The following is a 24930-nucleotide window of genomic DNA, read 5'->3' as shown; positions in this document are numbered from 1 at the left end:
TTTGACTTCCGAATGTTCTTATGGGAATGGAGTTGGTCTTGGTCGCACTGCGTAATATGGGGCCACTTTGAAAAACATTTCCAGGTCCTTTTTTGGCTCCCAGTCCACACATGGCCCGCAGCTACGGGGTGTTAAATGACTCCAATCAAGCATTCCCACTAAGTCAGTGCCTTCTCTGGGATTGCTCAAGGGAAGCCCTTATTTATACATTTTTATGACAAGTTATAATCTGGATGATGAACCCTTGTATAACGCCCCTCTCTTAGAATCCCCCTGACCCCACAGAATCCCCCTGACCCCACTGAGCCAGGAAGTAGGTTTGTTTTGCAAATTAAAAAGGTTTATTGGAAAAATTAAACTTAAACTATATATATATATATATATATATATATATATATATATATATATATATATATATATATATATATATATATATCACACTTTTATAATAAATTAATATTTGATATCACACTTAGGCAGATGACAGTGATCAACAATGGGTGATGTTACACTAGCACACTGATTCAATTACTTAAGAGTTAGTATAGGGAGGATAAGGTAACTGAGAATGCTTTTATGGTTTCAAGGAAAAACAATGATGGAAAAGAATGCAACACAGGAATAACCTTGATTTGATTTCAACAAAAGACAATGGCCCTCATTACGACCCTGGCGGAAATCGCGGTGCAAAATGCACCTTGGAGCACGGCGGAAAGCTGCCGATAGCGCCATGGGGGTTGGCGGATTTTCCGCCCCATTCCGACCTTGGCGGGGCGGTAAATCCCCATCCCCCATTTTACCCTTCCCCATTCCCATTTTTGCCCCATAGGGTATAATGGGAGTGGGGAAGGCGTTAATTACGCCATCTCAAAATACGGTGGCGTAATTAACGACAAGGTCCCGTAGCGCCATGGATTTCTCCGCCCGGAAAAACCAGGCGGAAAACGCTCCATGGCGCTACGGAATCTCGTAGTAGGGCGGACGGGTCCGCCGCGAATAACGCTGGCGTAAACCCACTCCGCCAGGGTCGTAATGAGGCCCAATGTAATCACTTTTCCCCTTTCGGCAATTCACCCCCCCCCCTTATGCAATATAAAAAGATGGAAAGGAGAGCACACAGTTCTCAGGAATACAATCAAATGTAGTTCAGTTCCCCCCTAGCAAGCTTAGATCACAGGGATGATTTTAAAACACAGGCAAAATACTTTAAATGTGGTTTGCAAAGAAGTGAAAATATGATAAAAATGATTTTAATTCCCTCTAGAGGTTCAGGTTGAGTGAGAGATACTTTAAATCTGTTCAGGTCCACACTAACAATGATTAATGAGGGATTATCAGGTTGAAAACGGATTTCAGTAATGGAAGCAAAGGACAGATCTTTCTGCACGTGGTTGAAATGAAGCAAAATGTCAAATCGCTGCACTTTTTTTTCGAGTGCGTCGAGCGCAATTACGGAGGCGCTATAAGGAGTAGCAAGTCGTCTTAGAGCTTGTTCGAAAGCTGGGAATTTTAGCTTTAAAATAGATTTGTTCCTAGGATGCACGGTTACAAAGATACGGGCGATTTTGTGAAAGTAGTTTTTCAGAAATGAAATTACAGTTTCAGAATGACAGCTGCGCTTTGGAAGGTTTGAATCAACAGGATGAACACACGATTTCTTATGATGAAGTTCTAAACAAGTTCAAATGTTTTGAATCAGATTATTTTAAACTAAGAGATTAGTTCTGGCACAGTTCTAGCTGAGTACTCACACTATAAATTTGAAATAGGCCATCAAGGTCTGATCAGGTTTGGACTGGACTCCTGGCGGGTGGTTCTGAAGTCACAGCTCTCTGGGTCAGCTCTGCTCTGCACTTCACAGCAGTCTGGTCTCTGGTTCTGGCAAAAGTTCTTGGCAATGCAGAGTGGTCTGGTCTCTGGTTCTGGAGATGGTCTGGATCAAGTGGATTCTGGATACCGCACTGCTTTCTGGGTACTGGTTCTGTTCTGGATACACAGGACGCTTAGCAAGCAGCAAGCCGCACAGCCCGGCGGTTGAATAGTTTGCAAAAGATTTTGAGGCCTGCTGAAGAGTTCAGCTCTTTGGAGTTTTTGTTCTGGAGTTAGACTGGATCTCTGGATTCTGGAGTTCTCTGTCAGCGTGCTGCACAGGAATTCAGTTGAAGGTTGGAAAATGAATGGCCCTGTCCGGCTTCCAGTGGCTCTTTTTATGTCTTTTGAAAATGAGTGTGGATGCTAACTTTCTATGCCCAACCCACTCATGATTCGATAGGTCAAGGATTTCTCTTTGACCTGATTTGAGAAGGGAGCAGTGAGTCATCCTGTGTCATCAGGTGTCATGTTTATGGCTCCAAAGAAAGAACACTCCCCTTTGCTTTTACCTTAGAAAATCATTTTCATAACTAAACATATTTCCCAAATACACAAGTGGTTGACATTACATGTACATATCATATATTACTTCGGGTAGGTCTCTGTTCCAACTCTGATGTTTCTAAGAGCCAGGGTTCAAAAATGGCAACTTATTTTCGTTTTTAGTTGGTTTACCAATATTGGATTTTTACCAAAAATAACACAGATGTACACCACCTTTCTACACATATTCCAGTCAATGTTCATTTTTCTAGCGTGAACCCTGTGTCTGCAATCTCCATAATTCATGGGGTTTTGCCTCAGAACATGGTACAGAGTCCTAACACCTCTTAAAATGTGCACAGAAAAATCACAAGAATAATGATATTAATTATGTAATTTTGACAAGTCCGTACTGTGAATTATCCATCTTTTTAAAATTATGCTCTGGCCCAGAGGGGTGTGGTTTCCCAAAGCATATGGTGGAATTTCTGGTTTGTCCACTTCCTCCAACTCAAGTTGCTCACAGTGGCACTGCCCCTCCCCGTTTCTCTCAAGAGGAAGCCATTTACGACCCCCCCTAATTTAACATTTGCCTGAGCCCAGGAAGGCTCATTGTTCTGTTTCCCTCCAGTCCTAGGTGCTCCTCCCCTGATTCAATCAGGGAGGTGTCATCTCCTTTTGGTGGGGGCAGCAGAATGCAGCCAGGCCTGGGAAGAGTGGCTGAGCAAGTTTCAACTCCTGTCGGGGTAGTTGCCGGGCAGAATTCACTCTTTTCAAGCCAGGGTTCAGCCAAATGTCACTTTTGTTCCCAGTTTTTCTTCATTCAAAACAAACTTACAATTTTCACACATGCAGCTAGAATGCTGATTCCAAGTTCAAAACTATGACATTTAACAGTTGCAAACTATGTGACACTCAACAGTAGGTCACTCATTTATTTTAAACATTTAGATTTTAGTGGCTTTCAGTCCAATTTAACTTAAGCTGCTGACATCCACAGCTCAGCCAGTTTCATTATGAACATTATTTTAGGCTCTTTCTTTTCCCAGATTTTGTATGCACACAAGGCTTCATTCTGCCAAATGTCTGCTGGTGTTCAGTGAGATTTTTGAATATCTTGCAATGTTTAAAATAGGCATTTTGAGCTTGCATTCAGAGAAACAAAGGTGATTTCAAAGTGTTTTTGAGCTAACAGGCACTGCTGTTTTTCCTTTGGCACACATTCCACTCATGGCACTCCTGGCCCATCACGCTCGCACTGGTGGGTGGCAGGTCAGGGGAACATTTTGGTGTGCGCCAAAACTGCGCAGTTTTCCTGGATTCTGGCGCAATGTGGGCTTTTTCGGCCATCTTGGATTTTCTAAGCCCACAGCACCAAATGTTGCAGCATAACAGTCCAAACGTGGGTCAGGACACCCACCAGGGGTCAGGGAGTCTGGATCCAAGACATGCAGGGACTGGTCCAGGACTGTGTAAACAGGGCTGGGCGTTCCTATTACTTACAGCCCCGCAGACGGCAAATATTTACCCTGCAATGCGAGGGACTGTGGAGCAGGGCTGGGTATGTCTGTCCATTGATTACATGACTCTGCACCACTTCTGACAGTAAACTGCAGGGGTCATGGACAGGGACACACAGTTCCTGACACATATCGTCCATGATACCAGGTTATGTGGAGAGTGACATGTGTCCTCAATGGGAAAACTGGCTTTGGCGAAGGGCCAGGTTTAATTTACACAACATGGCTAAACAACTTTGGTTGAACAATTCTCAAGAGCTGTAACATCAAAGGCAGGAGAGCGCAGCTCAAACTGTGTGTGCAGCTGGCATTCTTTGAGGATTCAGCCATGAGATGTCAGCCGGGCATCAGAGGCGTGCTCTTCGTGTTGGGAGGTAACAAGACGCGTACCCCTCCACTAGAGGGGATGGGGGTCGACGTGGAGAAATGATAGGTTATCTATACGTTTTCTAAGCGCAGACCTGGGGATCAAACCTGTGTCGCCCCGTGCCAAGGTGAGCACGTTGCCGCTGAGCTATACTCCCGAGTCTCCCGAGATACAAATGGGTTCGCGAGGAAGGTAATGGAGACAGGAATGGTGGAGCTGGGACAGAGGCTGTCTTAAGGGCCTGCCATGCCTGACATTGTCTCTAGTTCAGATTCAGCCACACGCCTCTAATGAGGGCTCCCAGAAGGATTTCACTCTTTCCTTTTAGATGGCTCTGTCTGTTGTCGAGAAGGTCAACAGTTTATTAATTCAGTCCTCAATATTCAGGGCCACAGGTGACTTCCCGGCACGTAAAATGGGTCTCTTGGCCAACGCACTGCTCCTGTACAGGCAGGCCTTTTGCGGTTTAGGCAGTTTGCGTATTCGTCTGTCATCTACTAGAACGAAGATAGAGGCATTCGTTGGGATGTCTTCCTCTTGAACCGGTTTGATTCTTTTGGGCATTCCCTTCCAAAAATCAGGAATCTTGTGGCAGAACCCGTTCAAAAGGCTTAGCGCTCTTAGGGACCTGTTTCATTTCCAGCAGGCATTGCTATTGGTCAGATTCCTCTTATGCATCCACTCTGGTGACCAGTGGGCATGGATTAACAGCTTGATCTGTCAGGCCCTTTAGGCTCCAGTCAAGTCATGCCAGCGGAATGCTGTTGCCGTACCTAGTCAAGCTCCCGGTCTCCATGTCTTCCTCCATCTTCTGGGCCAGTGTCTCTAGCATGTCGGGTGTTCTTCCCTGTGCTGCCATCAGGAATGAGCTGCCTTTCAGTTCAGGCTTTTTGCTGGGAGAGCAGGAGTGATGCTAGGACTCTCCCCCAGTCGTTCCACGCTAAAGTTTCTCTGGATCTGAGTAGATGCTTCGCCGAAGGTCCTCTAGTTGGCCCAGCCATCTATAGGGCATCCATTTCCCATCCTCATTTAGATCACTGATATAATGCATGCCACCCATGTCCCAGGTTGCCCAAAATATACTCTTGCCCCTGACCTTAAACCTATGCCTGTAGCACGTGGACGCATCAGGGAAGACATTAGAGTCAGCACCTAGAGTGCGTAACGTAGACAGCCAGCTTTCTCTGACAAATTCTCTAAGGGGGTCTTCTTGGACGCGCTACATGCCCCAAAGGATATCAGGCTCCAGGTGCAATGTCTGGGTCGACTTAGCGTACAGCGAATCGTCATTATACCTCCTTGTCAGGTCACAGGTGTGCCACAATGTGAATGCCAAGTGGGAGTTTGTTTAAAATGTGAATGGCCTTAATGTGTGTTGGGATTTGCAGTTTCCACACTCCAAGTCTGTGCAGTTTGTCATCAGATAGGACCCTCTGTAACATACTGTCCAGATTTCTTTGAAGAGGTGCTTTAGGGGCCCGAGAGGAAGCATGGGGCAGGCAGGGATGACCCCGGACTTTACTTTCATCTTGATGCTGAGCCAGAGTTTCAGGAGCAGCAAATTCTCCAGGTCCGATCTGCTTTGCGACATTGACGATGTGAAGGTGAGCACCGTCATCTCTTTCACCTCATGGGAGATACAGATACCAATTATTTTTTGCAGGACATCTCTTGAACTCAGACCGTTCAAATGGAACTACCATGAAGGAGGTTGACACCGCCATTATTTGGCTCCATGCCATAAGGTCACCTGGAAAAAGTCACCAGGTAGCCGACTTTATTTTCCTGACCCCCTAAAATACTTTCCCTAAATAATCTAGGAAGGGTATCATTTCATATTAAAAACTCCCATTGTAGAATATTTGGAGAAAGTGTTTGATTTTAACGAGGGTGACATTTTTGTGAAATGTCACCCCCCTGGCGGCCATTTCCCAAGCGACTTTATCACTGGACACCCCTTAATCTCAGATTTCTGCAGTCCACCTGATATCCAGAAGCCTGCAAAATAGTCTCCATCTGCTCCATCAGGAAACCCAGGTTTATCTGGGCATCTTATATCATCACAGGAGATCATCTTTATACAGCTACATTGCGCAAGGGCGTGAGAGGGTGACCCTTTGTGGTGCCTCTTTGGGAATACATTGGTTTTCTTGTCATATTCTGCCATGGGATAGTGTGGATGCAGAGAACAGCAAGGTATGCCTGTCACCAATCTGATGTCTAAGACCACGCGCTGTGCAGATGAGCTTGGCAGATCTTACCTATGAATGGACCGGCTTTGTTACGACATGCTATGCAGCATTTGAGCTTGGCAGATCTTCCCTATGAATGCAACGGCTTTGTTACGACATGCTATGCAGCATTTGAGTTTGGCAGATCTTACCTATGAATGCAACGGCTTTGTTACGGCATGCTATGCAGCATTTGAGCTTGGTAGAGCTTCCCTATGAATGGAACGTCTTTGTTACGACATGCTATGCAGCATTTGAGCTTGGCAGATCTTCCCTGTGAATCCAACGGCTTTGTTACGAGATGCTATGCAGCACTTGAGTTTGGCAGATCTTCCCTATGAATGCAACGGCTTTGTTACGACATGCTATGCAGCATTTGAGTTTGGCAGATCTTACCTATGAATGCAACAGCTTTGTTACGACATGCTATGCAGCATTTGAGCTTGGTAGAGCTTCCCTGTAAATGGAACGTCTTTGTTACGACATGCTATGCAGCATTTGAGCTTGGCAGTTCTTCCCTGTGAATGCAACGTCTTTGTTACGACATGCTATGCATCATTTGAGCTTGGCAGATCTTCCCTATGAATGCAACGGCTTTGTTAGGACATTGTATGCAGCATTTGATCTTGGCAGATCTTCCCTATGAATCCAACGGCTTTGCTACAACTAGCTATGCAGCATTTGAGCTTGGCAGATCTTCCCTATGAATGCAACGGCTTTGTTATGACATACTATGCAGCATTTGAGCTTGGCAGATCTTCCCTATGAATCCAACGGCTTTGCTACGACATGCTATGCAGCACTTGAGCTTGGCAGATCTTCCCTATGAATGCAACGGCTTTGTTACGACATGCTATGCAGCATTTGAGCTTGGCAGATCTTCCCTATGAATCCAACGGCTTTGCTACGACATGCTATGCAGCATTTGAGCTTGGCAGATCTTCCCTATGAATGCAACGGCTTTGTTAGGACATTGTATGCAGCATTTGATCTTGGCAGATCTTCCCTATGAATCCAACGGCTTTGCTACAACTAGCTATGCAGCATTTGAGCTTGGCAGATCTTCCCTATGAATGCAACGGCTTTGTTATGACATACTATGCAGCATTTGAGCTTGGCAGATCTTCCCTATGAATCCAACGGCTTTGCTACGACATGCTATGCAGCACTTGAGCTTGGCAGATCTTCCCTATGAATGCAACGGCTTTGTTACGACATGCTATGCAGCATTTGAGCTTGGCAGATCTTCCCTATGAATCCAACGGCTTTGCTACGACATGCTATGCAGCATTTGATCTTGGCAGATCTTCCCTGTGAATCCAACGGCTTTGCTACGACATGCTATGCAGCACTTGAGCTTGGCAGATCTTCCCTATGAATGCAACGGCTTTGTTATCACATACTATGCAGCATTTGAGCTTGGCAGACCTTTCCTATGAATGCAACGGCTTTGTTAGGACATTCTATGCAGCATTTGACACACTGTTAATTGCAATGCTTGCAACGTTACATGATGCCTGTTGTTTCTGGTACAGTTCGATTCTCGTCATGTTCCAAGCCCATCCATGTTTATTACTCACTTCCTACACCATGACTGTTTAATTTGGTGCAATGTACATTGACTGCTTCCACCTGTGCTTGCGTCCAAGTCTGCTTTTCAACCAAACGCCTTTTTTTTGGAATGTGGTTTTGTAGTCTTCCTCTTGTCATGCGTTTCTGTTGTGTTGGTGGACTTGATGCTGTTCGTTGGGTGACCCAAGTAGATACACGTGGGAAATAACAGGGAGCCTTCCATCTCTGAGTAAGGACTGCCAGAACTCAGCACACAGCTTCCTTGCAATCTAAGTGTCCTGCCTTTGCAGCTTGGAGGGTGATTGGATGGTTGCCTTGATGAAGCTCTTTATTCTTTCCAACTGTCCATTTCCATAGGGGTGATATGTGGCTGGGCAGATGTGCTGGATTGCTTATGCCTAGGGGTGACTCTGCATCTCTGTTATCAGAAACTGGGCCCCATGGTCAATGACTACCTCGGCTGGGGATCCCATCCGATCAAGTACTTCTGGGAAGAACCCAATAGCTGCCTTTGCAGTGATGTCTTCCAGGAACGTTATTTCAGCCCACTTCGAAGCATAGTTCACAAGTATTGTTGCATGCCACTGCTGGGGTAGCATGTACTACATGGGTCATGTGAAGTTCACCCACACTTTCTTTTCCAGACCTCACTTTCCCATCCTACATTTGTCAGTGGTGGTGGTCTCAGGCTGATTCGCTTGTCGCGTTCTGACGTCACGTTGCATCTACTCAGTGCCCTCTCCACATAAGGATCTATGCCGGACAACAGTTGTGTTTGCTAAGCTGTTTCGTCAAGTTTTGTCCTAAATGCCGTTCATGTGCCAGGTGAAAGCGTCTCTTGAGGGGCCACTAGGGGCGGCACTAACTTACGGGCTGTAAGTATGATACCATGCACGTGTATGGTAAGCATACAGTACGTGTGTGGCTCTGCTGCAATTATATAGCGTGGCTGTAGGTTCACCATCAGGATCCTTTCTTCTGGCCACACATTCTGCATATTTTCTATTGGCTTGCTCAGGGTGGTATCTTCCTGCCTGTGTTCACGCCATTTTTCCTGGCAGATGATACCCTTGTATTGTATGCCGTTGAACATTTGCTAGTGGCAGCTGCAAGCAGCAGTGAGTCTGTTTGCATGCTTTTCCATCCCGGATATGCTCGATGAGGTACTGATACTCCTACGTTTTTGTGCTACTCTGGGTGTGTGGTTTCTAGAATTGTGCGGCTCCCAAACCAGGCTATTATGCAAGACTATGCAAAAAGGATGGGCATACTCGTCCTTGGCACTTAAAGGATAGTTCCGGGACTTTTTTTTTATTGTCCCTACGGGTCGGCCATGTGTTTGTAAGCATAAATCGGTAGATCGTAGGAAACTTTCCTATGGACCTTACCCGACTTTTCGCCCATTATCGCACTCGAAATCAGCCTCCATTTTGTGATAATCCTATCATTCCGCCGCATCGACCTGGCTCACCTGCCTTTGCGGCACTAAATCAAATCCCCCGCCCCTGAGCCTGACATCAGCAGACGCGTACTGCCCATTTCAAGCACGTCTCGTGTCAACAATCGCTGCGCCTCAGCTATTGACGTGTTGCCATGGAAATGGCAGGACGCCTCTTTCCCCAATAAGTATAAACAGACCGTTTCACAACACACAGCAGCAGATTTTCGATTCCATTCCTCTCTCTGTGTTACTTTGAGTATTCTGTGACTCGTTTCAGTGCTCTGGTCAGCTACCTTCGCCGCTTGTAGCCCGTGTGAACACCTGTACCATCTCTGTAAATTATTTTACTATCTTTACCGCACAATGGCCACAATAATGCCGTATATGTACGAGCCCGAGTACACCGAGGAAGAACTACTGGAAAGTCAAGCACGCGAAAACGATGGGGATTCGGACGGCAGTTGGGAGGACCAGTCAACGGATGAAGAGCCTGGACCATGTCGCATGGACGGCGTCTCCACCTGGTGCACGTGCAATCGGTGCGAGCTAATGCCAACTGAGGAGGAGAACTGCTGCTGCCGTGAAAATTCCGGGTGCTTGGCCTACATTTCGGAAAGCGAGCAAAGTCTGCAGGAAGGCGAGCAAAGTCCGCAATGCATCACCGAGCTGCCAGAGTTCAGGGAAGCCTGCCTCTCACGGACCGTGTTGAGGATGATGATGGTGCTTATGCACGAACTTCACGGCACTGTTCGTCCGCGTAATCCGAGTAACGAGTAAGTATACTCTGTTTGTGATGTCAGTGATGCCACCACTATTTCATGGTCGTCTCCCACATATAAAATTACATTTACATATCATTCGAACGCATGTAAATTTGTTCCATATAGTGCATTTTCTAGATATAATTTTTTTCTAAGAAAAATGACATGTGTTACCTGAATCGACATTGATAAGAAAGTTTGGTCAGTTTAATACAGTTTGCATCTTTTTTTTTCACAGGTGGTACAGGCTGGTGGCCTATCGTTGCTTCACTTGGTGGCTTCACGGGAGGCTCGGACACCGCGTTCGGAGAGTAATACCTGCCTGTGCGGTACTTGCCATTAGACAACATTTCCCCAGTGACAGTGGACAATACCGCGGATTTTCCCTCGATGTGCTGCAACCTCAACTTTACAATGTGTAATGTTTATTATTTATGTTTAATTAAAATCTAAAATAAAGCCCAACATATATTTTAACAATGGTTGTTTTGATTTTTTAAATGAATCTAGTGTATATTCTCCTGGGAGGGTGAGGTATTTATAAACTCACCCCCCTGCATTCCATGTAGTAGATCCTGCAGCCATCCTCTTACATTCAGTTAGATGGCCTCTCCTTGGTGAGGCCCTGCGGCAAACGGGTCTTGTCTGCACGACCACCGCCCCGATCCACCCCCCGCCCTATCAAAGGCAGTTCGCACCGGGGTACTTGTGCTGGCAAGTGGAGCTGTCAGGGAGCGATAAAGGCCAAGAGGTGCCGAAGACCATGTACACTTCAAAGTGGTCTATAGAGCATGGGTTGTTGTTCCCATGTCTACCTCCAGACCCCGTGTCTCCTGCCAAGCATCCCCCCTCACGCTGGACGGCCCCCTGCAATCCACATAAGTGTGTCTCCATTCACGAGTCTTCCTGTGTCTTGTCTGCACGACCACCGCCCCGATCCACCCCCCGCCCTATCAAAGGCAGTTCGCACCGGGGTACTTGTGCTGGCAAGTGGAGCTGTCAGGGAGCGATAAAGGCCAAGAGGTGCCAAAGACCATGTACACTTCAAAGTGGTCTATAGAGCATGGGTTGTTGTTCCCATGTCTACCTCCAGACCCCGTGTCTCCTGCCAAGCATCCCCCCTCACGCTGGACGGCCCCCTGCAATCCACATAAGTGTGTCTCCATTCACGAGTCTTCCTGTGTCTTGTCTGCACGACCACCGCCCCGATCCACCCCCCGCCCTATCAAAGGCAGTTCGCACCGGGGTACTTGTGCTGGCAAGTGGAGCTGTCAGGGAGCGATAAAGGCCAAGAGGTGCCAAAGACCATGTACACTTCAAAGTGGTCTATAGAGCATGGGTTGTTGTTCCCATGTCTACCTCCAGACCCCGTGTCTCCTGCCAAGCATCCCCCCTCACGCTGGACGGCCCCCTGCAGACCGCATAATGCCACGACATATACACGTCATTCATTCACAAACACACCCCTGTTTCGAATTCTTTATAACCCACTTCATATTTCTAATGAGAACTTCTTTGCGCTTTGCTAGTCAACCCGTGAAGGTGCTGGTTATCTGCTCTTCGTCTCTGTGAACTTCCGTGACCACTTTGAGCAAACTCGTCAGTTTGCAACCTGTGAACTGCTCCCTGTTCTACGACAAGAAACTACTCTGATCCCTGCATCTAACTGTTTGTTCGTCAAGGTAAGTCCATGTACCATAATCATTTTGCGTCCAATTTTTTAATTTATATCTATTTGCTAGTAGTCATCAAATTGCATCCATGTTTTCTTTTCGTTCACGACAGTACATGCAAGGAACTAGTCACATGTTCTGAGTTTAGTCAAATTACTTTTTCTATTTTTTGAAAGTTATTGAAATACTTATCCGCATGTGAATAACATGTATAGTTCCAAGAACCAAAACGGACCTTGCATTGAACCTTTTATGTGTCATTTAATGTTTTAACACATTGGTATTCATAGAGAATTGTTGATCTTTACTTTTCAGAACTTTCCATAATGCCTGCCTGTTCCATTGGCGGTTGCCCTTCGAAGACCCATAACAAATCTGAAGGTACTATAATGCATGTTTTCCCTAAGACAATAGATCAGATAAGAGAATGGGTCCGATATTGCGGATATCCAGCCTCTGAGATAGAAAGTAGAGTCCTAGAAGTCTTTGCGGACAAGAGGGGTGATCGATACCGCATCTGCAGCAGGCACTTTAGCCCAGACATGTACTCCACATCATTGCTAATAAGGACGAAAACACCGCGAGCGAGGCGAAAATTGCTCTCAACCGCTATTCCCACTCTATTCGTCCACATCCCTCCACTGGTGAGTCAAGTTTTCGTATTTATCTCTCGGCATTGCGGTAGTGTGTAGCATTAGCTAACAATAATTTCCCCATTTATGTATCCACTCAATATGAAGGCTGAAGATTCTCCATCCGTGTCGTTATTGCAGTCATCAGCCACTTCAAGCGCCTATCGGGTAATCTTACTTAGCTATTCTGACACTGACTTGTTTTAGGCATGTAAATCAATAGTTTTAATTGATCGTGTAATTATTTTACCTAATGGTACACCACAGTACTCGTCCTCTAGTCTTTGTTTTCAGTTATAATTATTGTTATCCAAAATAATGCAAGTACTGTCTTTCAGGGAGATGCTGAGGAGTCCAACGCATTGACGACAACCGTAGATGTCACTCAGATGCTCGAGGTACGTTTCCGGACAGTTCCATCGATGGAGATCATCAGATCTTGCATTCTTGTAGCGTGATTGTTACACACAATGTTTCTTTCGTTTTTAGCCATTGGTATGTCCTTCTGTCGTCGCCCTCCTATGTGTCTTCTTTTTTCAATATTGTGTTCATTACTAATGAAAGTCCTATGTTTCAGGGAGTCGATGGAGCATTAGTCCAAGAGGAAGGGGGAGCATGCAGTTACGGGTCGGCGCAACAGCTTGCAGAAGTGTGCACCGCAGTTACAGCGTCCCTTGATGTTCTTATGCATTTCGAGGTATGGATACTGACAGATCAATCATGCGAGATCAAATGACGTGATTACATCCGCTATACTTCCTTCTTTATTAACGCAAGTACTATGTTTCAGGGAGCTGACGGAGCTTCTTCAACAAGAACATCACCCCTAGTAGTTGATGCAGATCTCTGGGTGGTGACACTTCCAACGATGGAGCAAATCGAATCATATTTAGATATCCATTATTTATTTTAGACAACTGATCATTTGTGCAGGTCTATTTAGATGAGCCGTTGACGCCTGCAGAAAGTTTATGTTCTTTTAAACAAAATAGAAAACCATACTAATGCAATTACTGTGTTTCAGGGAGTTGCTGAAGCGTCATCTTCAATAATATCATCAATGGAAGTCTATGCGGAGCCCGAGGTATGGATCTTGACAGTTCAATCTAACTAGATCAACAATGCGTGAACTATTGTCGTTTGAATGTTCTACACAATGCGTTCATTCGTGTTTTGCTATTGAGATGTACGTATGGGTATTGGTCCCCAAGTACATTTTGTGTTTTCAATATTATTATACATACTAATGAAAGTTCTATGTTTCAGCGAGTCGATGGAGCCTCAGTGAGTGATGGATGTGCTTATCATGAAAGTATAGTCGTTGCAGCGCGAGAGGAAGTGGAGACATGCACACACGAGTCGGAGCAACAGCGTCCAGATGTTGAAGTTCGAGGAAAGAAAGTTTCAAAGAAAAGAAAGCAAAAGAAGGTTAGTGTCCTGTTCACTATATTATGTTGTCTTTCACTGTCAATAGTTCAATACTGTAAGTTGTGTTTAAACTGAACATCCCTTTTCTAATCTGTCCTCTAGTTGCGAGTGGGTGTAAGAACTAGATCTACACAGACAGTGAAGCGAACGAGAGATGTTGCTTGTCAAACCTTTTGGCAGGGACTTGAGACTGGAGATGCATCGTGCCAATGGGAAGAATATGAAGTGATTGACAACGGAGCTATACCACCACCAGCCATTGATAGTGAATGTCCTCCTGGTAGTTTGGATGCAGTCGTAGATCAATTCACAGAATCCACACCCGCAAAAAATAAGAGCACGCGAAAGTTGAAGACATTGTTTTTTTCTCCCATCTCCGGACAAGGAACAGATGTTGCAATGGAAGAGAATGAAGTGGACGACAATGAAACACCATCAATATCACTCAGCATAGCGGAAGACGATATCAGAGATTGTACCTTTCATGCGAGTGACATGTCCTCAACGTTACAGGCCGAACCAGCTGGGATGCAGAGTGACAGTATAAGGAAAGAGGCCAAATTCATTGTATTCGATAGCTGTTTGATGGATATTATTATGATGATGAAATGTGGGCATTGGGTTGGTGGGGAAGTATGTGGGGAGCCATTGATTAATGTGACTCGTGCAATTCGAGGCACTAACCTTAAAATACATGCCACCTGTACACAATATCATCCGTTCGCATGGTCTGCACAACCCATGCTGGGGCAACTGCCAGCAGGCAATCTACTTTGTGCAGCGGCCGCACTTTTTAGTGGTTCAAGTTTTAAAAAGTTACAGTATTTCTTTCAGTTTGTGGGAATCCATTTCATTGCGAAAAGTCAGTTCTACAAATACCAAACCGATTATCTATTTCCAGCCATCAGCGAAGCTTGGAGAATGGAAAAAATGTCAATGGAAAGTACATTCGCGGGCAAACGCTTCAGGCTAGCCGGTGATGGACAATGCGACAGTCCAGGATTTTCAGCCAAGTACTGCACCTACCACTTTCAGGACATGGAAAGTAAGAAAATTGTGAGTTCGGTGGTCGTGCAGGTGTCACAAAGTACATCCTCAGTGGCCATGGAGAAAGTTGGCTTTGTAGCATCATTGCAAGAACTACAATCGCGGGGAATGGTGATCGACCTGATAGCCACGGACAGACACGTTTCAATTGCCAAGACAATGAGAGAACAGTACAAAAATATAAATCACCAATTTGACGTATGGCATCTTGCAAAAACAATCAATAAAAAATTGTCGGCTGCAGGAAAAAAAAAAGATATGCAAGGTATTTCACAGTGGTCCAAGTCAATCAGCAACCATCTTTGGTGGAGCTCAAAAACATGTGAAGGGTCGTTGGAAATTCTACTGGAAAAATGGCGGTCAGTAATGTTGCACTGTAGCAACGTACATCAATGGTCGACAAATGAGCATTTCCACAAATGTGAACATGGCCATTTGTCCACAGAGGAGGCACGGAAGAAGAAGTGGTTGATTCCTTCATCACCCACTCACAAGGCCATTGAAAAGATTGTATTTGATAAAACTATAACAAGAGATTTGAGGGGACTCACGGAATTCTGCCACACAGGAGATTTGGAGGTGTTCCACAATATGTGCCTAAAGTACAGGCCCAAAAGATTGCATTTTGGCATGGAAGGCATGATAAATCGGACTCTTCTAGCGGTCTTGGCACATAACCATAATGTTGGCCGTCAACAAAGTAGGACGACCGGAACTTTAGGGATGCTTCGCTACAATAAGGCCTTCACTAAAAGAAGTAAACAATGGGTGATCAAACCAGTGTTTGAGGATATGCAATATGAGTTTATTGAGAGACTTATCGTAGATGTCCTCGATAGGCACATACATGGAGTGGTGAACGAACCTATGCAGGGGACAACTGCATTGCCACCCAACATTGCCTCTGTTCCATGTCCACCTAAAGCAGAGCTCATTGAGAAATACACATCACGGTTTAAATGATTGTAATTCGATTGTCTGTTCTCTCGAGTCTCCTCATGTTGCAGGCCCATTGCAATTAAACCAAACAGTAATATAAATCATTTTTACAAAAATTATAGAATGTTTCCGTATTACAAACACATGGCCGACCCATAGGGACAATAAAAAAAAAGGCACGCAGACAAGATGCCCTTACACTAACTGGAGCTAACTAGAAATGTGTGCTCGCTCAAAGTGAAGGTCAGCTGCTTTGATGTTTTGCTCGGGTGGCGGAACGGCCCACGACCCAATATAAGGTTCTATTGTGATTTGACCTTGACAGGCCGGGACCATCCTGAAAGACTAAGAAAAGATAATGAATAAAATTTCAGAAACGAAACGATGAGCCACGTTCATTAGAAGAAGTAACGTCGGCAAAGAAGGAGTGGTGTTTCGGGTCTGCCCTACACAGAGACACAATGGAAAATGCAAATATAATGTAAGTAACTTTTGATGAGTTTATACCGCAATTTCATTACTATACAGTGGCTTTAAAGACGGGTTCAGTTGTACTTGTTCGTTCTATGTGGCATAGTGTTTTCTACCGCGCACTATCTGGAGGAGAACCATCTTCTTTTACTGAAGCACCTCAAAACCTTCCTCTTTGCTTCTGCTTTCTCTCTCCCTCTCCCCTGCTACAACTGGTCCACTGTCTGCGACCTCGGTCCTGGGCCCTTCCACTCTCCACCTGCACTGCCTCCCTGTCAACCCCTGCACTGGGGGACTGTCTCAGTATCCTACAGCCCCCCCTTCCCAGCACTTGTTCTGCACTTACCTTGCACTTGCCACCAGCTGGCCCTATTTATTTATTATTTTATGCTACTTACCTTGTACTCCACTCCCCCCCCTCCATGCCTCGCCACGCCTTTAAACACTTGTGTACACCCAGTAGCGCTGTCCTCGCTATGAAATGAATAATTTTAATAAGGATCTGATGGTGAGACTAATTTCATTTTTTATGTTTTTAGGTACATCATTCACTACTGTCTGTGTCACGAGTACCAGACACCGGCGGACGGCTTCTACAGCCGCCAGTTGCTTCTCCGCGTGAACAACGTTACCACCCTGACCATTTTATGGGACGATCGCCAAGTACAAGTATGCCCTTACGCGGTACTAACGGTTAGATGCAACATACCTACCGTTGTGGTGGCCTAGTGCCTCGTTGTTGGAACAGCCATGCGATTATCAGTGCGACAGAAGAGCTTATTTTTATCGTAAACCAACACCCTGTGTACTGCACACGAACATCGCTTCCCTCAAGACGAACTAATTTGGATCGAGAGCAAATAAAAATGCAAATCGCTGAATATTCTCTAAACATTTGATGTCCAATAAACGTACTTTGCCAAATGTACAATCTTGCCGTTTGCTTTTAAACCACGGTTTCACATTCCGAATTGTGGTGCTGTATTGTGAGATGCTCTAAGACCCTGTGTACAGCAAAGGACCATCGCGTTCCTCAATACGAACTTTTTGGAACATGAGCAAATAAAAATGCAAATCGCTGAATATTCTCTAAACATTTGATGTCAAATAAATGTACTTTACCACATTTACAATCTTGCGGTTTGATTTCAAAGTACAGTTTCATATTCCGAATTGTGGTGCGCTGTATTGTGAGCTGATCTGTGTTGATTTCCGGGGTCTGTGTGGAGTCGCGTAGAAGACGCCTGGGCGCGTTTGCCTACGCAGCACAGTCACGTCACGGATAGAGGCGGGGAATATGAATGTTTTGATAAAGTCTGTTTCAGGGGCGGGGGATTTGATTTAGTGCCGCAAAGGCAGGTGAGCCAGGTCGATGCGGCGGAATGATAGGATTATCACAAAATGGAGGCTGATTTCGAGTGCGATAATGGGCGAAAAGTCGGGTAAGGTCCATAGGAAAGTTTCCTACGATCTACCGATTTATGCTTACAAACACATGGCCGACCCGTAGGGACAATAAAAAAAAAGTCCCGGAACTATCCTTTAAGGGTTTAAAGGCTCTACCCAGGCTCCTGTTCATCTTACACAGGCGTCAGTCAGTGCTGCTGCAGCACAGCAGGCTACCCAGGCTCCTGTTCATCTTGCGCAGGCGTCAGTCAGTGCTGCTGCAACACAACAGTCTGCCCAGGCTTCTGTTCATCCTCTGCAGGCTTCAGGCAGTGCTGCCGCAGCACAGCAGTCTACCCAGGCTCCTTTTCATCTTACGCAGGCGTCAGTCAGTGCTGCTGCAGCACAGCAGTCTACCCAGGCTTCTGTTCATCCTCTGCAGGCTTCAGGCAGTGCTGCCGCAGCACAGCAGTCTACCCAGGCTCCTTTTCATCTTACGCAGGCGTCAGTCAGTGCTGCTGCAGCACAGCAGTCTACCCAGGCCCCTGTTCATCTTGCGCAGGCTGCGCAGGCTTCAGACAGTGCTGCTGCAGCACAGCAGTCTACCCAGGCTCCTGTTCATCTTGCGCAGGCTTCAGGCAGTGCTGCTGCAGCAAAGCAGTCTACCCAGGCTCCTGTTCATCTTGCGCAGGCTTCAGGCAGTGCTGCTGCAGCAAAGCAGTCTACCCAGGCTTCCGTTCATCTTGCGCAGGCTTCAGGCAGTGCTGCTGCAGCACAGCAGTCTACCCAGGCTCCTGTTCATCTTGCGCAGGCTTCAGGCAGTGCTGCTGCAGCACAGCAGTCTACCCAGGCTCCTCTTCATCTTGCACAGGGTTCAGGCAGTGCTGCTGCAGCACAGCAGTCTACCCAGGCTCCTGTTCATCTTGCGCAGGCTGCGCAGGCTTCAGACAGTGCTGCTGCAGCACAGCAGTCCACCCAGGCTTCCATTCATCTTGTGCATGCTTCAGACAGTGCTGCTGCAGCACAGCAGTCTACTCAGGCTTCCGTTCATTTTACGCAGGTGTCAGGCAGTGCTGCTGCAGCACAGCAGTCTACCCAGGCTCCTGTTCATCTTGCACAGGCTTCAGTCAGTGCTGCTACAGCACAGCAGTCTACCCAGGCTCCTGTCCATCCTCCGCAGGATTCAGGCAGTGCTGCTGCAGCACAGCAGTCTACCCAGGCTTCCGTTCATCATGCGCAGGCTTCAGACAATGCTACTCCAGCACAGCAGTCTGCCAAGGCACCTGTTCATCTTACGCAGGCGTCAGCCATTGCTGCTGCAGCACAGCAGTCTACCCAGGCTCCTGTTCATCTTGTGCAGGCTTCAGGCAGTGCTGCTGCAGCACAGCAGTCTACCCAGGCTCCTGTTCATCCTCTGAAGGCTTCAGGCAGTGCTGCTGCAGCACAGCAGTCTGCCCTGGCTCCTGTTCATCTTGCACAGGCTTCAGGCAGTGCTGCTACAGCACAGCAGTCTACCCAGGCTCCTGTTCATCTTGCACAGGCTTCAGTCAGTGCTGCTACAGCACAGCAGTCTACCCAGGCTCCTGTCCATCCTCCGCAGGATTCAGGCAGTGCTGCTGCAGCACAGCAGTCTACCCAGGCTTCCGTTCATCATGCGCAGGCTTCAGACAATGCTACTCCAGCACAGCAGTCTGCCAAGGCACCTGTTCATTTTACGCAGGCGTCAGCCATTGCTGCTGCAGCACAGCAGTCTACCCAGGCTCCTGTTCATCTTGTGCAGGCTTCAGGCAGTGCTGCTGCAGCACAGCAGTCTACCCAGGCTCCTGTTCATCCTCTGAAGGCTTCAGGCAGTGCTGCTGCAGCACAGCAGTCTGCCCTGGCTCCTGCTCATCTCACGCAGGCGTCAGTAAGTGCTGCTGCAGCACAGCAGTCTACCCAGGCTCCTCTTCATCTTGCACAGGGTTCAGGCAGTGCTGCTGCAGCACAGCAGTCTACCCAGGCTCCTGTTCATCTTGCGCAGGCTGCGCAGGCTTCAGACAGTGCTGCTGCAGCACAGCAGTCCACCCAGGCTTCCATTCATCTTGTGCAGGCTTCAGACAGTGCTGCTGCAGCACAGCAGTCTACTCAGGCTTCCGTTCATCTTACGCAGGTGTCAGGCAGTGCTGCTGCAGCACAGCAGTCTACCCAGGCTCCTGTTCATCTTGCACAGGCTTCAGTCAGTGCTGCTACAGCACAGCAGTCTACCCAGGCTCCTGTCCATCCTCCGCAGGATTCAGGCAGTGCTGCTGCAGCACAGCAGTCTACCCAGACTTCCGTTCATCATGCGCAGGCTTCAGACAATGCTACTCCAGCACAGCAGTCTGCCAAGGCACCTGTTCATCTTACGCAGGCGTCAGCCATTGCTGCTGCAGCACAGCAGTCTACCCAGGCTCCTGTTCATCTTGTGCAGGCTTCAGGCAGTGCTGCTGCAGCACAGCAGTCTACCCAGGCTCCTGTTCATCCTCTGAAGGCTTCAGGCAGTGCTGCTGCAGCACAGCAGTCTGCCCTGGCTCCTGCTCATCTCACGCAGGCGTCAGTAAGTGCTGCTGCAGCACAGCAGTCTACCCAGGCTTCTGTTCATCTTGCGCAGGCTGCGCAGGCTTCAGACAGTGCTGCTGCAGCACAGCAGTCTACCCAGGCTCCTGTTCATCTTGCGCAGGCTTCAGACAGTGCTGCTGCAGCACAGCAGTCTACCCAGGCTTCCGTTCATCTTGTGCAGGCTTCAGACAGTGCTGCTGCAGCACAGCAGTCTACCCAGGCTTCCGTTCATCTTGCACAGGCTTCATCCTCTGCAGGATTCAGGCAGTGCTGCTGCAGCACAGCAGTCTACCCAGGCTCCTGTTCATCTTGCACAGGCTTCAGGCAGTGCTGCTGCAGAACAGCAGTCTACCCAGGCTCCTGTTCATCTTGCACAGGCTTCAGGCAGTGCTGCTGCAGCACAGCCATCTAACCAGGCTTCCGTTCATCTTACGCAGGCGTCAGGCAGTGCTGCTGCAGCACAGCAGTCTACCCAGGCTCCAGTTCATCTTGCACAGGCTTTAGTCAGTGCTGCTGCAGCACAGCAGTCTGCCCAGGCTCCTGTTCATCCTCCGCAGGATTCAGGCAGTGCTGCTGCAGCACAGCAGTCTACTCAGGCTTCCGTTCATCTTGCGCAGGCTTCAGACAGTGCTGCTGCAGCACAGCAGTCTACCCAGGCTTCCGTTCATCTTGCACAGGCTTCATCCTCTGCAGGATTCAGGCAGTGCTGCTGCAGCACAGCAGTCTACCCAGGCTCCTGTCCATCTTGCACAGGCTTCAGGCAGTGCTGCTGCAGAACAGCAGTCTACCCAGGCTCCTGTTCATCTTGCACATCCTTCAGGCAGTGCTGCTGCAGCACAGCAGTCTACCCAGGCTGCTGCTCATCTTACGTAGGCGTCAGTGAGTGCTGCTGCAGCACAGCAGTCTACCCAGGCTCCAGTTCATCTTGCACAGGCTTCAGTCAGTGCTGCTGCAGCACAGCAGTCTGCCCAGGCTCCTGTTCATCCTCCGCAGGATTCAGGCAGTGCTGCTGCAGCACAGCAGTCTACTCAGGCTTCCGTTCATCTTGCGCAGGCTTCAGACAGTGCTGCTGCAGCACAGTAGGCTACCCAGGCTCCTGTTCATCTTGCACAGGCTTCAGGCAGTGCTGCTGCAGCACAGCAGTCTACCCAGGCTCCTGTTCATCTTGCACAGCCTTCAGGCAGTGCTGCTGCAGCACAGCAGTCTACCCAAGCTGCTGCTCATTTTACGCAGGCGTCAGTGAGTGCTGCTGCAGCACAGCAGTCTACCCAGGCTCCTGTTCATCTTGCGCAGGCTGCACAGGCTTCAGACAGTGCTGCTGCAGCACAGCAGTCTACCCAGCTACTGTTCATCTTGTGCAGGCTTCAGGCAGTGCTGCTGCAGCACAGCAGTCGCGCAGCTTCAGACAGTGCTGATGCGCTGAACAATGTAAAAGAACAAGCGGTGGATACGGGGTGGAATCGGAAGAGAGGGTCATGATGTGGGTATTTAGGCACCCTCCTAGTGTGCCTATTGATTAATCTGCCCTGCCTGGAATTAGTTACAGGTGAGAGATGAAGTTTTAAACTCTCCAAACAAGTCTCTCTGACATGGTCTCCAAACTCGCGGTGTAGCACGAGCCCCTAATTTTGCTTGAAGACTTCAATATTTGGTGCGATGAAGAAAACTGAACTTTAACTAAGTCATTGAGCACACATATGGCCAACCTTCACCTTAAATAAATATTTATAGGGGCAATGAAAACAGCTAGACAAGCCCTGGGTGCAATTTTCTGTACGGACACAATCCCAACCATCCATGTATTTTGGAGCCACCACTTAATGGTGCCTTTCGTGATCGATGCACTATTCACAAGGGACAAGCAACCCTCACCAGGAGGCAGTAGACAATATTTAACCAAGAGGAACCCGGGAACCTAATGCAGGACACAGCGCAAAGCATGTCAGCACCGCAGCACAGCCTCCCAGACTAAGGACAGAAGACACTGCACAACTGGATTACAAAACATCTAAACATCTATGCAACAATTAACCCCATCACAGAAAAAACAAGCAGCAAGTTATTTAATCACCATTTTACAAACATGGTGGTAAACAAACCGGGAACTGAAACAAGCATGGAGGAAAGATTTCCATCAGCAAGTCAAAGCAGCATATCAGCAAGAGAGGCAACAAAAGCAGCAAAGAAACTACATTTTCACCTGGGGAAGGGTGCTCAGTCAATCAGGTGGCTGTAAATGCAGGGGAGAACTGACAGTGTACGGCTCACGTTTCATCAGCCACCTGAGCCCCTTCCCTGGCAACACCGTTTTATCCTTGCCACCTCCAGTTCCTCCCCTACCCTTCCTTACCTCCCCTGATCCCCAAGACATCCCACACCCCTTCCCGCAACCCCCCCTGCACACTTACCTGCTGGGCCAGATCTTTCTGCTCCAGTCACAGTGCTAAATTCCCAGTTCCTTTTCTATTTACTTTGGTGGGGGCCATCTTGTTTTTCACATGAAAAAAATGATATTTGGAAGAAGCCTTTGGCTGCGAATATCCAACACCCCCTTGTGGGGATCGCTCGGGATCGCGGGTTGTTACCGTTCCTGTATGCCCCCCAGATTTGGTCAGAACAGCCACTCGCCCTAACAAAGAGATGTTAAAACTTACAAAGGAGATCAGACACCCAATCGTCTCCAACAACACGCCTAAAAACACCCAGAAAGTATGTGATGACAACAGCAACCACTTCCAAAACAAGGTCACCAACATCCAGCAAGCAATAGACTCGGCACCAATCAAAAGGAATGATAAGTTTTACATTGAACTCACACATCAACTGAATAGCTTTACCAATTCAAACCCCTCACCGAAATTGATTTCTCAAAACTAGCAAAGCAGAGAGATAAAGCAAGCCCACCCACTGAATCGTGTCCTTCAGACATCTGCAGAGGCATTTAGCCAGGAGACCCCAGGCTATTTAACCTGCAAACTCATGAACTGCTCACTGCCAAAAGGAATCATGCCAAATACCTCGAGACAGTCAACTTTAAACCACTATTTGAAAGCACGACTTGGAACCAGGAAGATCAGGAAGATCGTACAAACTAACACTCGATCACCAATATACTGTTCCCAGCTCAAATTCTGTAAAGCTATGTTCATGCACAAATCTTAGAAAACGTTGAATCCAAAGACATCTTTGACCATAAGGATTCAGACCATTCAGGGCATAGGAATCATTACTTCTATCTATTCGGGAAGATCTAAAAATTAAAGCTGACACCAACATCATCTCATTTTCTATACTTCTATACACCTCAATAGCTTTTGACACTGTCAACCACACAATTGAAATTTGGCCAATAGACTGTTTTCTTGGATCATGCAAGTGTTCCACAATCTTTGTTGCAACGGTGAGTTTTTGGACAGGCTCATCTGATCTGTTTGCAAGAAACGCTTATGCTAGATACCCTGGTTGTAGATGGTTTTGTTGTTTTACATGAGCTGGCTCAAAAAGGGCAAACAGGAAGACCCTTTGGTGGTTTACTATCGCCGGGTTCAAAGATGGAAAATCTTCTTATGGGGCATGGTGACATCTTTTGCATGAAGATTATTTGGTGGGATGCTGTTGATCTTGTTTGGAAGTTGTTGATTGTGTTAAATGTTTTCTACAATCCTGACTCAACATGTTTGGTTGACTTTTTGTCAGCAATTATTAAGTGTTTTGAACCTTACTGTGCAATCAAGGATCTGCCCGGCAATGCACGCAGAATGCTAGAGTTAGGGGGAGATTGGGATGCTCTTTCTTTGACAAATGTGACCTTAAACCGTTTAATGGTAGAATAGAGGGGGATACTCCGTCAAAATACACTGGTCTAGCAGTAGCCACCGGTCAACACTGGGCTACATGTTTACATGGGGGTTCATGTTAACTATCGTTCATGGTTTGAAGGTGACACGCAGCCAGGGGAGTGACCACTCTCAGCTGCTGACGTCATGGCTAGGGATCAATCGAGTGGGGTCCCGGACATAGCCTTTAGCCCTTATTGAGATCAGACCCAGAGATCAGGCTGTCTTGTGGCATCCCAAAATTGGTGGTCGTTTTGATGTCAAAGAAGAACAAGATTTACTGGAGGGAGATTTTGTTTATATGCCCCATGACACGTTTGGCCCCCATTTGCAGACTATATTGCATGGTTTAATACCCCCGACTATGTTCAGCCAAAAGTCAATATGTCCCGATTTCTTGCACATAAACAACATAGCTTTGAGTCTAAGAAAAATGAAATGAAGACAGGACATTAGAAAAGCTCAAAAGTTGAGGTCTGCATCATTACCATTAATGAGGAAATTAACTCAGACTTATACAAATTGGCTAAAAAGCCACAGGTATCTATCAAAAGGATACAGAGTGCATGTTATCTGCCTTAAGCTCAAGAGATTTTTTGAATATTTGGAGGCTAATTCAAGGACTCAGGTATCTCTACAAATACAGCCAATTTTGGGGTCCGTATAGGAGGCTTATTTTCGCACCTTGTATGGC

At 47.1% G+C, this 24930-nt stretch overlaps 1 protein-coding gene across 1 annotated transcript; it reads left to right on the top strand.

The window, feature by feature from the left end:
* The first annotated feature begins 5732 nt into the window (after positions 1 to 5732).
* LOC138579876 (pneumococcal serine-rich repeat protein-like) lies at positions 5733 to 21879 on the top strand. The gene is made up of 4 exons (XM_069650101.1): positions 5733 to 5846; positions 18026 to 20575; positions 20658 to 21269; positions 21514 to 21879. The coding sequence occupies exons 1-4, from the start codon at positions 5733 to 5735 to the stop codon at positions 21877 to 21879; spliced, it is 3642 nt and encodes a 1213-aa protein (XP_069506202.1).
* Positions 21880 to 24930: the final 3051 nt, after the last annotated feature.

The sequence above is a fragment of the Ambystoma mexicanum genome, chromosome 3p, assembly GCF_040938575.1.
Source record: "Ambystoma mexicanum isolate Mex_15411 chromosome 3p, UKY_AmexF1_1, whole genome shotgun sequence".
NCBI classification, from domain to species: domain Eukaryota; kingdom Metazoa; phylum Chordata; class Amphibia; order Caudata; family Ambystomatidae; genus Ambystoma; species Ambystoma mexicanum.
Note: the sequence above shows the minus strand (reverse complement) of the source record. Positions and strands in the feature narration are given on the sequence as shown.